Source organism: Rhinoraja longicauda, chromosome 4 (genome assembly GCF_053455715.1).
Source record: "Rhinoraja longicauda isolate Sanriku21f chromosome 4, sRhiLon1.1, whole genome shotgun sequence".
NCBI classification, from domain to species: Eukaryota; Metazoa; Chordata; class Chondrichthyes; order Rajiformes; family Arhynchobatidae; genus Rhinoraja; species Rhinoraja longicauda.
Genome location: NC_135956.1, coordinates 23,077,313 through 23,091,839, shown reverse-complemented (window position 1 = coordinate 23,091,839; position 14,527 = coordinate 23,077,313). Strand labels below are relative to the sequence as shown.

At 40.1% G+C, this 14,527-nt stretch overlaps 1 protein-coding gene across 5 annotated transcripts in view; it reads right to left on the bottom strand.

Annotated features, from left to right (window-relative positions):
- The window catches only part of mapre2 (microtubule-associated protein, RP/EB family, member 2), a 54,360-nt gene that overhangs the window by 5,599 nt on the left and 34,234 nt on the right, over positions 1-14,527 (bottom strand). For all 5 annotated transcript variants that reach the window (XM_078397358.1, XM_078397361.1, XM_078397357.1 and 2 more), the window contains exons 3-5: positions 5,440-5,585; positions 4,602-4,809; positions 1,379-1,518 (exon numbers count right to left, since the gene is read on the bottom strand). In XM_078397358.1, coding sequence (XP_078253484.1) covers positions 1,379-1,518; positions 4,602-4,809; positions 5,440-5,585 — 494 coding nt within the window. The remainder of the gene's footprint in view (positions 1-1,378; positions 1,519-4,601; positions 4,810-5,439; positions 5,586-14,527) is intronic.

Genomic DNA, 14,527 nt, shown 5'->3' with positions numbered 1-14,527 from the left:
CAGATCATTTCCAATAATTTGGTGAAAGTAGGTTGTTTTTCGTTACTAAGAGAATTAATTAAAAAAATATTAAAAACATGTCGCCATCACAGAATTGTTTCACAGGAGCCAGTTCATGACGTCCATACCAATGATAATGTACATATATTGAGCTTAAAAACACAACCCGAGCTTCACTCAAGGATCGGATGGTCACACATTGTGTTGTGTCACAGCCCATTACAGGTTCTGCTTATTTCTCTTTTAACTCTGCTTACGGGGAAAGAGCCTTAGGACAAAGATAATGTTAAGGTACAAAACCCACATTAAAAATAAATTGTTACATTCTATTTTCTAATAGGAAAATGTGTTCTGCATAACAATATTTTGGACACTGGAAAGCTTTACTAAACTGTATAAATCATCTTCAACCATGTTTCTCTGCTGTCAATGAACATGAATGAAATGATTTTTTTAATTGATCAGAGATTTTAAAACATGTAGCAAGTAGTAAGATGTGCCTGGCATCTGACGCCAATGTTTTTTTCTCTAAATGTCTGGAATGTGATAATATCCCAAAAACTTACTTTTTCCAGACACGTATATATACCTTCCAGTCATTAAACTTACAGCAGCCGTTTAATGAACTTGCTCTCAATTATGATTGGATCCTTCCTATCATATATAATCAATCAAGTCCAATAGTGATGGGGAAAGAGTTTAGTGAAAGTTCTCACTTTATTCAGGATAGCTGGTAAATACATTGTTTGAAAGTCATATGTTCACAATACTAGCAAGGAACAAATATAAAGTTATATTAGTTTCAAATATAAATATTGGGAAATACAGCTTCAAGATTTAAAAAAATTATCCCTTTACAAGTATTTACAAAAATCCAAATGGGACTATGGTGCATAATGTTTTGTTGTTAAATTCAAAAGCATTAAACAACTTCAATCTTTATTTTTTAAACTCAAACATTTATCAATGTGACATAGTATTGAATGTCCCAATTCATGCATCAACTGCAATATGTGCACAACACAGCCATAAATGGGTTGTGCCTTGACCCCAATTTCTATTATACTAAAAATAATTCTGCTTCTCAGAAGCGAAGAATGGTGGTGTGGTGACAGTAGACAATAATGTTCAAACCCAAACTTGTTTGCATGGTGACAAACTCCATGATCTATGAACGGCAGTAGCAGAGCCCCCAGTGATGAACCTGAAAATGGGTCTTATGATAAAGAAGATAGAGGGGTAAATGTGTATATATTCAACAAAAAACTTTGCCTAATAATATGCTCATCTGGATTCCACTTCAACTACACCTATGATTATATTTATCAATTGTGAATATATTAAAATTACTGGAAAGTTTAGACTTACTACCACATACCTGCTCATTCAATTGTGCAATATGTGATTCTGCATCACCACCACTTTTTGCTCCTGGTGCCTTTCTAGCTTGAGCTGAAGTTGGCCTAGATGGTGTTGACGCTGATTTAGGAGATGGAGTGCTTTTTGGAGCAGCAGCACCTACCATTTGGGCACAAATTGAACCACCTGAACAACTTTATTTACTGTAAATTCTGATACATATGTCACACTTTCATGCAGGTTTGTTTGTATTATCTATAAAACCTGTAATGCAAAGCAAGTATTTCAGCTCTCAATTAACTTGATAGTAAACTAAATTTTGAGTTATGTTTCACATTGAGAATCCAAATATAATTGGCAAGATCAAGTTGAAGTTTTTGATATCCCATGGATAACTATTTTTACGGCAAGCAAAATTTTAAAAATAAATAAAACCTTGCATGGAAGGTGCTCCAATATCGTCTGTTCGTGTGAGAAAGCTTTCAGTTACAAGAATGGAAAATGCCCAATAGAATTTAGTGGGACAGTGCAACCCATCATTATAAATAGAAAAAATATCGCTTTGAATCAAAATTATTCCTTTTATAATGTACTGTTTAAAAAGTTATTCAGTGTGGGTAGGAAGATAAAGGAGCAAATTCTTATATTGTTCTTCCTGGTGTTTTTAACAATGTGTGGCTAAGATCTAAATTAAAAATCAAAAAATTTCAGTTGTTAGAGATTCCACTTGGGGGGGGGATCAAGATCTGGCCAGAGTGTTTAAGTGATGGCTTCACAGAGCAGATGATATTTAATGGTAAATGGAATTCCTTAAATACATACTATATCTTTAATGCCAGATTATGTTAAATTATGGAATCAGTAAATCCTAAGGATATATTCCCTTCAAATAATTCCACAAATTATAAGGCATCCATTCAAAATGTACCGATGAAGGACAACCACCAAAATTATGGCGTAAAGCCGTAAGTGATTAACATAGGTAACAATGCATACAAAACAACTTAAAATTGTCAAGTTATGGGAAAGTAAAATGCTAGTCTGAGATCAATGATCAGAGGAGAGAAGAAAGGTGATCCAAAGTAAAATCTTTAATTGAATTAAGGACAAGTAAAAATATTAAAGATTTATTACTTATTCTACAAGCAAGTATATAAAAAGTGAGTCTCCAGTGAAAGAGCGTATAAACTGTACATAAATTTTAAAGAGCATGAGGATTAATCCACATTCTGTCAACAGATGAACCAAGGACAGGTGCAGGTCTGGAGGAAGATTAATGCCACAACATTTATCTCGACTATTTACTACTTTTATCATGTCTATTTCAACTATTAATTATCTCCATGCCAAAATATGTGGAAATTCATTGTTTTTCTGCATAAGTGGTATCCCTGGATTTGAAGACTCAACAAATTGAGAACCATCTAGTTGCTTCTTGCTGTCCTAAGTACAGAAAAATATTTCCAGATTTTGACATGAACTGATTATTTATTACCAAAGATCAGAATTGTTTACAGATTGATATATCCTATGAGTTTATTGTACCTGTTGCCTGGGATATTCCAATTTAAATGGTAAAAAGCTGTTTCTAACAAACTAACAAATCTTAAGTCTTGTAATATCTAACAAACATGTCAGCTATGCATATTAATGGCAGTGAATGAACATGCTAATATCTAATGACACAGAATAGTGATTATTTTAATTTTAAATTGAAAAATAAGGAATGACAAGAAAGAAAAGAAGCAAATGACAAATCAACCTACCAGCTGGACATAATTATTTCAGCAATGCTTGATATTGACTGCCAGGAGAAGCAACAATGGGAATATCATTACAGACTTAAATCTTTCCAAAACCGTATATAAAATGCAGTTCATGGTTAGTGGGATTAACAAGGTAATAAACCACTGGGCTCACAAAGAGCGAGTCAAGGAAGTTGATGGAATGGTGCTGGAGGGATGCTGAATCAAACAATTAACGCGAGTTTAGGGAACATTGGATTGTAGGAAATTTTATTCATCCAAATGTTAAGACACTGGGGAGTAAAGGAACAGTGCTTGGGCAGCAGAAGGAGCCTACATCTCGTACTTATGTGCAACTAGATTCCTTGTTGCAGATAACATAACAGAGCTAACATAAAGTTGATGATCTGGATGCATCTTGTATGAAGATATGTGGCATATAGAAGATGGAATGTTGTGTAGCAAAGTGTGGAGTCATGCAGTTTGGTAGTAGGAATAAAGGTGTAGACCATTTTCTAAATGGGAGAGAGTCCAGAAACCCCAAAAAGTTGATTTGCAAATCAAATCGGTAGTAAGGAAGGCAAACGCAATGCTCGCATTTATTTCAAGAGGGCTAGAATACAAAAAAAACAGGGATGTAATGCTGAGGCTCTATTAGGCGCTACCCAGGCCTCATTTGGAGTATTGTGGGCAATTTTGGGCACCACATCTCAGGAAGGATGTGCTGGCTCTGGAGAGGGTCCAGAGGTTTACAATAATGATCCCAGGAATGAGTGGGTTAACATATGATGAGCATTTGGTGGCAATAGGCCTCTACTTGCTGGAATTTAGAAGGATGAGGGGGGACCTCATTTAAACTTAACAAATAGTGAAAGGCTTGGATAGAGTGGATGTGGAGAGAACGTTTCCACTAGTGGGAGAGTCTAGGACCAGAGGTCATAGCCTCAAAAATAAAGGATGTTCCTTTTGGAAGGAGATGAGGAGGAATTTATTCAGCCAGAGGGTGGTAAATCTGTGGAATTCTTTGCCACAAAAGGTTGTGGAAGCCAAGTCAATGGATATTTTTGAGGCAGAGATAGATAGATTCTTGATTAGTATGGGTGTCAAGGGTGATGGGGAGAAGGCAGGTGAATGAGGTTAGGAGGGAGAGATAGATCAGCCAGGAATAGACCATGGGCCGAATGGCCTAATTCTGCTCCTATCTCATTACCTTATGGCATATTAAATGTGACCTGCAGTATTACAAACAAAAAGTCTCCAAATAGGAAAAGGATGAAAAAGGTCAACTATAGCCATAAACAAAGTGTTGGAGGAACTCAACAGCTCACACATCGATGGAGAGAATGGATGAACTGCGTTTCATGTCGGGACCCTACTTTAGACAAACTAATGTTCGATGATGCTATAAATAAGATACTCTGAATGGCAAGCGGTGCAGAATTGACAGCATATGGGTATGCTCATGACAAAGCATGACCAAACATGTAATACTATTACCTGCACTTGGTGAGCTTGCTGCTTTCTTTGGCAAATTAAAAATTTGTTCACCATGATTGGGTGGAGGAAGAGCATCTTGACCTTGTCGTGCAAGCACTGGATCGTACTCTTTACCATCATAATTTGCATCAAAGAACTTCTTGAACCACTGGATGAATTCCAAATTATCCTGAAAGCGACCTTTAACCAATCGCTCCACTGGAATAACCTGACAAAAATAAATCAATAATTTTATTCTATGACATTAAAATTATTTTAAACACATTCAGAAAGGGATAAAGGCACATTAATACATCCTTACAAAATACCTCAAGAAGATTTAAAAAAAATTAAATAAAGCAAGTATACGAAACAGATTCAGAAAATATTTGCTATCATTTATTTACAATTGGAATAATATACCACAAGCTTGTACCAGTCAATTTATTTACTGACAAATTTACAGTTTATTACCTGGTTTACTTTAAAAACAGAACCACTCATACTAGGGAGATAGAACATACCACTCCCACATTATGGGATTATTAATGAAACTGAAATGTATTGCCCCTCACACATCTGGGAAGCAACATCAACATGGATGTGCCTGTTGCATGCGATGGGATTTAATAAAATAATACAATATCTTCATCCAAAGGTTCTCGTTTACATTCGTTTCCAAACAATCCAATTGACTGATGCAGTTCATCAAATACATAAACTCAATCAGCTGCCCAACAATGTCCTAGATCAATGAAATGGGAGATCTGCTATTGCAATAAAAAATACAAACATCTTTTGGATAAGAATGTTAACTCACAACTACAATCCATGCAATTTCAAATAAATAAATACTTACTTTATCTACATTCATTCGTTTAAAAGAAGCTTGCAGAAGTTTGAAATTGTGAATATACTCGTGTTCCAACTTAGCCTGGAATTTTACTTTCTTCAAACTAATACAGCCAGAGAACAACATATCCATGAACTGGCAATAAGCTGCACCTGAAGAATACCAAAAATACAATTCAGTGTCATTTAAAGTCGGTTAGAATAATGTTAAATGAACATAGACAATACTTGGGTTATTTAATACATCTCTGGTCTGTGACAGACTAGAGGATAAGAATGCCCTCAAATCTAAATCTAAATTATCTAAATCAAATGTACTGGTACACTATGGATGGCTCCATTGTAATTATGTATAGTCTTTCCGCTGACTGATTAGCACGCAAAAGCTATTTACTGTACCTCAGTACACGTGATGATAATCTAAACTAAAATTATGCAACTGAGACTAACGAAAATGGAGATGGGCTCCCCAACCTTCCTCTTGTCAAAAAGTTCCAAGTTACTTTCTCACCTGACACTGCTCAATGTCAGCAAATATATTGCAATTATTTAAAACATAGTTAATAGACTCATGCAAAATGGCTGCTTGCTTTCAGTCTATTGCAAGCAAATAAGACCAAAAAAAACCACATTTTAAAATTTACACTGTAAACTACAAACGATTTCTAGGATTAACTGCAATACATTAAATCCTCGTTATAATGGACCGGGGAAATATTGTCCTTTATTGACGATTGTCCACTTTCACAGAGTAGTTTTATAAAAGACTGGAGCGACTAGGCTTGTATAAAAGACTGGAGCAACTAGAATTTAGAAGGATGAGAGGGGATCTTAGAAACATAGAAACATAGAAAATAGGTGCAGGAGTAGGCCATTCGGCCATTCGAGCCTGCACCGCCATTCAATATGATCATGGCTGATCATTCAGCTCAGTAGCCTGTACCTGCCTTCTCTCCATACCCCCTGATCCCTTTAGCAAAAAGGGCCACATCTAACTCCCTCTTAAATATAGCCAATGAACTGGCCTCAACTACCTTCTGTGGCCGAGAATTCCACAGACTCACCACTCTCTGTGTGAAGAAATGTTTTCTCATCTCGGTCCTAAAAGACTCCCCCCTTATCCTTAAGCTGTGAAACATATAAGATTATTAAGGGGTTGGACACGTTAGAGGCAGGAAACATGTTCCCAATGTTGGGGGATTCCAGAACCAGGGGCCACAGTTTAAGATTAAGGGGTAGGCCATTTAGAAGAGATGAGGAAAAACTTTTTCACTCAGAGAGTTGTAAATCGGTGGAATTCTCTGCCTCAGAATGCAGTGGAGGCCAATTCCCTGAATGCATTCAAGAGAGAGCTTGATAGAGCTCTTAAGGATAGCGGAGTCAGAGGGTATGGGGAGAAGGCAGGAATTGGGTACTGATTGAGAATGATCAGCCATGATCACATTGAATGGTGGTGCTGGCTCGAAGGGCCGAATGGCCTACTCCTGCACCTATTGTCTATCATTGAATGTAGTCGACACAAAAAACTATAGATGCTGGTTAATACACAAAAGGACAAAGTGCTGGAGTAACACAGCAGGGCAGGCAGCATCACTGGAGAACACGAATAGGTGATGTCTGGACCCATCTTCAGATGAATAGTCTTCGAGTTACACCAGCACTGTGTGTCATTTCAGCCTATGGTCTGCACCAGCGAGCCCTTCTTTACCAAACGGTTTGGTTGATGCAGCCATTGTTGCGGCTCACGTTACAGCCCCTTGCCATCAGCTCTTTCTTCAGGCCATTGCCAACGACAGGACATGCTTGGTCACTGTGAGGCTCCCTCCCCTCTCACAAGTTACCGCTTCCTCCTGGCGACCATCGTTTGTCCACAGCCACCTCCTCCTCCTCCAGTCGCTTTGTCATAGGTAGAGTACGTCAGCATCTCTGGGGAGGAGGTGGGGAAATAAACAGGCTGAGTAGACAGAGACAGGACGTGGAGGTAGCGGTGGTGGAGCGGGAAATGGCCGAGGGGACAAAGTGATGACCAACAGAAGTAGCAGCTGGCTAGAGGGGAGGGAGCCTCACGGTGACGGAGTGCCTCACGGCAGTGGCCTGAAAAAAATGCTGTCCCCAGGGAGAGCGGCAACAACAGCCATGTCAACAGGAATGTGTGGTTGCTGAAGGGGGGCTCGCTGATGCAGCTTGCGAGTCGGAGGTAGCGTCAGAAGCCAGGGCTTTAAGCGGCCGGGGTGGCGGTGCAAGCCAGGGTGGCATGGGCAGGTCCAACTGCTATAACCAAAATCCCATTAAAACGAGGGTGCATTGCATCTTCAATTCCCTGTTGACATTATTTCCCTACACCAATGCAGTGTGGCAAGATAAATTTATGAAAATTACACACTTCCAAACAAATTTACAGAAGAAAATAAAGATGCTATGGCAGCTAAAAAAAGTCAATAAAAGAAACCCCTCCAGTAAGAGTTCAACTTGCATCAAAACTGAAATGAAAATATTACTACTTTTAAGGGCAAATATTCTAGGTCCATGAAAATGCACAGCATTGAGTAACTCTATTCTAATATTACTGATAATGATCAGCAAAAAAAACAGATTTTAAAATGAATTCATAGATGAATCAAGTCAGCAGCTTTTGAAAGAAACTACAAAATATAAAGAATATAATAATAATAATAATAATACATTTTATTTATATAGCGCTTTTCATATACTCAAAGACGCTTTACAGAGATTTTGAGAACATAGGGAAATTAATAAATAGATAAATAAGTAAATAAATAAATGAACAGAGAAAGGAGACAGTAGGTGAGGTGACCTTCAGTGGTTGAAGGCAGTGCTGAACAGGTGAGACTTCAGCGATGTTTTGAATGTGGTGAGTGTGGGGGAGTCTCTTACGGTTTGGGGTAGTGAGTTCCATAGGGTGGGAGCAGCGATGGAGAAAGCCCTGTCCCCCCAGGATCTGAGTTTAGTCCGGATGTGGGGGGATAGGAGATTGGCAGCGGCAGAGCGGAGGGTGCAGGTGGGAGTGTGCCTGTGGAGGAGGTCGGTCAGGTAGGATGGGGCCAGGTTATGGAGGGCTTTGTAGGTTATGAGGAGGATTTTGTACTGGATTCTCTGGGGGATGGGGAGCCAGTGGAGTTTATAAAGGACGGGGGTGATATGGTCACGGATCGAGGTGTGTGTGAGTAGACGGGCAGCGGAGTTTTGAATGTATTGAAGTTTATTGATGATTTTTGAGGGTGCGCCATAGAGGAGGCTGTTGCAGTAGTCCAGACGGGAGGTGATGAAGGCGTGGATGAGGGTTTCTGCAGCTGTGGAGGAGAGGGATGGACGGAGACGGGCAATGTTTTTGAGGTGGAAGAAGGCTGTCTTTGTGATGTGTTTGATGTGTTTGTCGAAGGAGAGGGTTTGATCAAGGATGATTCCAAGATTCCGGATGTGAGGTGAGGTGGATACTGGGAGACCATCAATGTTGAGGATGAAGTTTTGGGTGGATTTGGTGAGCAATTTTGGACCAATGATGATGATTTCAGATTTGTTGCAATTGAGTTTGAGGAAGTTTGATTGAAGCCAAGATTTTATTTCAGTAATGCAGTTTGTCAGTGTAGAGTGTGTGGTGGAGGAGATTGACTTGGTGGAGATGAGGAGCTGGATATCATCGGCGAAGCAGTGGAAGTTGAGACCATGACGGCGGATTAATTGACCAAGGGGGAACAGGTAGAGGATGAAGAGGAGGGGGCCAAGGACTGAGCCTTGGGGGACACCTTGGGGGAGGGGAGCGGTGGGGGATTTACAGTTGTTAATGGAGATGAACTGGTGTCTGTCAGAGAGGTAAGATTTAAACCAGGATAGGGCTGTGCCGGTGATGTTAAGGGAGGTTTCAAGTCGGGTGAGGAGAATGGAGTGATTTATGGTGTCAAAGGCGGCGCTGAGGTCAAGTAGGATGAGGATGTTGAGGTTGCCAGCGTCGGAGGAGAGGAGAATGTCGTTTGTGATTTTGAGGAGCGCAGTTTCAGTACAGTGGTTTGAGCGGAATCCAGATTGGAAAGTTTCATACAGGTTATTGGTAGAGAGGTGGTATTTTAGTTGGGAAGCTACAGCACGTTCCAAAACTTTGGACAGAAAGGGTAGGTTGGAGATTGGTCTGAAGTTGTTTGGGGTGTCAGGGTTTAGACCAGGTTTTTTCAGAATGGGGGTGACAGCAGCGATTTTGAGGGATGGCGGGACGATGCCAGTGGACAGGGAGGAGTTTATTGTTGCAGTGATAAGTGGAGAGAGAGCAGGAAGGCAGGCCTTGACAAAGCTGGAGGGGATGGGGTCCAGAGAGCAGGTGGCAGTTTTTATTCCTGTGAAGAGGTCAGAGAGGTCGGTGGTGGAGATTGGGGAGAACTGAGGCAGGGGCTGACAGGATAAGGGGGGGCAGGTGGTTTGAGGGGGAGCAGGTGCGTTGGTGGTTAAGGTGCTGTAGATGTTGTCTATTTTGCTTTGGAAGAATGAAAGGAAAGTGGTGCATTTGTCAACTGTGAATGATTGGGAGATGGTGTCCAGGGGGCTGAGGAGTTTGTTTATTGTAGAGAAGTGTGTTTTGGGGTTCTAATATGATTCTATCTCCACGTATTAGCCATCTAAGGAATGAATCATATTTTCAATGTCACATAAATATGGTGACCATTATAAGACTCACTCCATAACATTCAAAATGAAACATTCGCCCCATTTCCACTGATTGGAACAAAATGGATTTGTGGCATAACAAAGGCCCATCTGATTTAACTGTTTTGAAATGTTTTGAACAGTCAATCCTTTAAGATTAGCTAAGTGACTGGCAAAACATTCTTCACCCCTGATGGAATGGAGACCTAAACAGTGCTTTGCCTTGGGTTCAAAGTAAGATTTTATAGTGGAGAATGAACAACCTCAGAACCTATGTAACAGCTTTACACACAATTCCCAACAAGTCTTCACGCCCAAATACATACGAGAGTCATAATCTGAAATGAGCTACGACTAAAGATTGCATTCATTAATGCTGCTTAGTATACCTTTTACTGATAGCCATGGACCGAAAAGCAGAACATCAGTATTTTAGAGAAGTGAAAATATGCATCTTTAATGTTTGAGACTAGCTTCTGGCCAAGTCCTCATAAGATTGAGCCAAACTGACAAGTTCCTACTAATGTAATGCAGCCTGCGGCTGTGTAAAATATTTCTCCCCAGCAGTATTTGCTGACAAATAATTTCAAACTTTGTAAAAAGATCCAGCTGCTTTAATTATACTTGGCAGAACAATATTTCCTGGAAAAAAACAATTTATGCATTTACTTATAATTTGAATAATGCATCAACTCAAATAGTAATGAAAGCAGCAACTACAGTGCCCTCCATAATGTTTGGGACAAAGACCCATCATTTATTTATTTGCCTCTGTACTCCACAATTTGAGATTTGTAATAGAAAAAAAATCACATGTGGTTTAAGTGCACATTGTCAGAATTTATTAAAGGGTATTTTTATACATTTTGATTTCACCATGTAGAAATTACAGCTGTGTTTCTACATAGTCCCCCATTTCAGGGCACCACAATGTTTGGGACACATGGCTTCACAGGCTTTTGTAATTGTTCATGTGTGTGTAATTGCCTCCTTAATGCAGGTATAAGAGAGCTCTCAGCACCTGGTCTTTCCTCCAGTCTTTCCATCACCTTTGGAAACTTTTAGTGCTGTTTATCAATACGAGGACCAAAGTTGGGCCAATGAAAGTCAGAGAAGGAGACTGAGAAACAAGAATATAACTGTTAGAGACATCGGCCAAAACTTGGGCTTACCAAAATCAACTGTTTGGAACATCATTAATAGGAAAAAGAACACTGGTGAGCTTACTAATCACAAAGGGACTGGCAGGCCAAGGAAGACCTCCACAGCTGATGACAGAAGAATTCTCTCTATAATAAAGAAAAATCCCAAAACACATGTCCGATAGATCAGAAACACTCTTCAAGAGTCAGGTATGGATTTGTCAATGACCACTGTCCGAAGAAGACTTCATGAAGGTTTACACTGCAAGATGCAAATCACTGGTTAGCCGCAAAAATAGGATGGCCAGGTTACAGTTTGCCAAGAAGTACTTAAAAGGCCAACCACAGTTCTGGAAAAAGGTCTTGTGGACAGATGAGACGATCAACTTATATCAGAGTGATGGCAAGAGCAAAGTATGGAGGAGAGAAGGAACTGCCCAAGACCCAAAGCATACTACCTCATCTGGGTAACACGGTGGTGGGGGTGTTATGGCCTGGGCATGTCTGGCTGCTGAAGATACTGGCTCACTTATCTTCATTGATGCAACTGCTGATGGCAGTAGCATAATTAATTCTGAAGTGAATAGACACATCCTATCTGCTCAAGTTCAAACAAATGCCTCAAAACTCATTGGCTGGCGGTTCATTCTACAGCAAGACAATGATCCCAAACATACTGCTAAAGCAACAAAGGAGTTTTTCACAGCTAAAAAAATGGTCAATTCTTGAATGGTCAAGTCAACCACCCGATCTGAACCCAATTGTGCATCCGTTTTATATGCTGAAGAGAAAACTGAAGTGAACTAGCCCTCAAAACAATTATGCTAAAGATGGCTACAATACAGGCCTGGCAGAGCATCACCAGAGAAGACACCCAGCAACTGGTGATGTCCATGAATCACAGACTTCAAACAGTCTTTGAATGCAAAGGATATGCAGCAAAATACTAAACATGACTACTTTCATTTACATGACATTGCTGTGTCCCAAATATGTGCCCTGAAATGAGGGACTATGTATAAACACTGCTGTAATTTCTACATGGTGAAGCCAAAATGTGTAAACATGGCCTGTATTAAAATCTGGCCATGTGCACTTTAACCACATGTGATTTTTTCTATTACGAATCTCAAATTGTGGAGTACAGAGGCAAATAAATAAATGATGGGTCGTTGTCCCAAGCATTAGAGGGCACTGTAAGTAAAAGCATAGAGAAATCAACAGATTTGTCTCTACTCTTGGATCTATATTGGTGAACTGTATCAATGTTGATCCAAAAACAAAAATCGACCAATCTCTGCAAAGGTTGTAGAATGGAATTTTTAAACCACATCTTGAGCACAAGCTAACATATGCAGAAAGGTTGGGAACTTAAATGTATGATATCCTCAACCATCGTAATGTCACAGGTGCTAAGAAGTAATGTTCCTCAGTTAGATAGGCTATGAAATAGAAGGCTCACCCTCATTCTATTGCCATTTTGTCCCCATGTGCTTCTGGTGGCATCCTAAGAACCAATTAGTAACAGGAGTAATGTGTCCACAACCCTAATGGAGTCATAACAAGCATTGAACTGGTTGTAAATCAAAGCATTGAGAAATAAAACGCCTTTCTTAAAACCAAGGTGGAGTGTGAGACAAACAACATTTTGCACGGTGAAAACCAACATCATTTTGGAAAATGGAAAAAGATATGAAAATCCTGAAATGTCATTTGGTTATAATATTGGCAATAATTGGAGCATACCTAAACCAAGCTCTAGACCACACCACCACCTGGTACTCCTGGCCTCACGAGTAACTTTTTTATTGCGGTAATGCATCATTGCTGGAAACAGCATTTGCAGATAAGAGCACTTTCTGAGGCAGGACTGTTTTGAGAAAAAGTTTATTCCATGGTAATATTTATTTCCACCCACCCTCTTGCGTTTCTCTAGTCAGAGTAGGACAGGCATTGCATGTTCCCTTAAGAATAATGGGCAGAGAACTGAACAGGACACATTTAGATATTCTAGTTATCATAAGCATGCATCTTGTGCACTTGGCAACAGATTAAGTTTTGCTTTTCTTAAGTATTTAAAGTACATTATCACTGTTCAAAAAATGTTAGTTTGAAGCACACTGTGAAAAATAACTGGAACAAGCAAAATATTGTGGGCAGGAATGATGTTGGCCCCTTGAAACTTGAGAACTCTGATACTGCAAATAAAATAAAGTGGCAATTGGTGCAAAAGAAATACAGATGCTGGAAATTTGAAACAAAAACAAAATGCTTGAAGCACATAACAGGACAAGCAGAACATTGGGGAGAGAGTGACATTTCAGGTGTAGGGCCTTCATCAGAAGATGGCAGACTGACTGAATAAATGTGAGGTGTTGCATTTTGGGAAGTCTAACATGGGGAAGACAATGGTAGGGCTCTGGGTGGTGTTGTAGAGCAGAGGGATCTAGGAGTGCTGGTGCATAGCTCCCTGAAAGTGGAGTCACAGATAGATTGGCTTGATTACTAGGATGTTGCCAGGATGAGAGGGTCTGAGGTAAGGATGAGTAGGCTGGAACTCTATTCCTTGGAGCGCAGGAGGATGAAAGGTGATCTTATCGAGGTGTACGAGATCACGAGAGGAATAGATCGGGTAGATGCACAGTCTCTTGCCCAGAGTAGGTGAATCAAGGACCAGAGGACATAGGTTTAAGGTGAAGGGGAAAGTTTTAATAGGAATCCGAGGGGTGACTTGTTCCACACAAAGGGTGGTGGGTGTATGGAACAAGCTGCCAGAGGAGGTAGTTGAGGCAGGGACTATCCCAACATTTAAGCAATTAGACAGGTACATGAATAGGACAGGTTGGGAGGGATAAGGAACAATTGCTGACAGGTGGGACTAGTGTAGCTGGGACATGTTGGCTAGTGTAGGCAGGTTGAGCCGAAGGGCCTGTTTCCACACTATCACTCTATGACTAATTACTTTGTGTCTGGGTTCATGGCAGGGAGAGAGGTTAGCTTGCTTGAAATACCATGGAAGCTTAAACAAGAAATTGTGGATATGAACTAACTACAATAACAATGACCTGTACAATGAGAACAATAAAGACACAAAAGAATAACAAATTCCAGGATCAGATGCAGATGCTCCCCGCCTTACGATGCTTCAACTTACAATATTTTGACTTTGCCATGGTGCAAACGGCAGCGACCCGTAGCTCGCTTCCTGCCACATGATCAGGTGTATTAAATGCATTTCGACTTATGATATTTTCGGTTTCCGATGGGTTTCTCGCAACGTAACCCCATCGTAATTTGAGG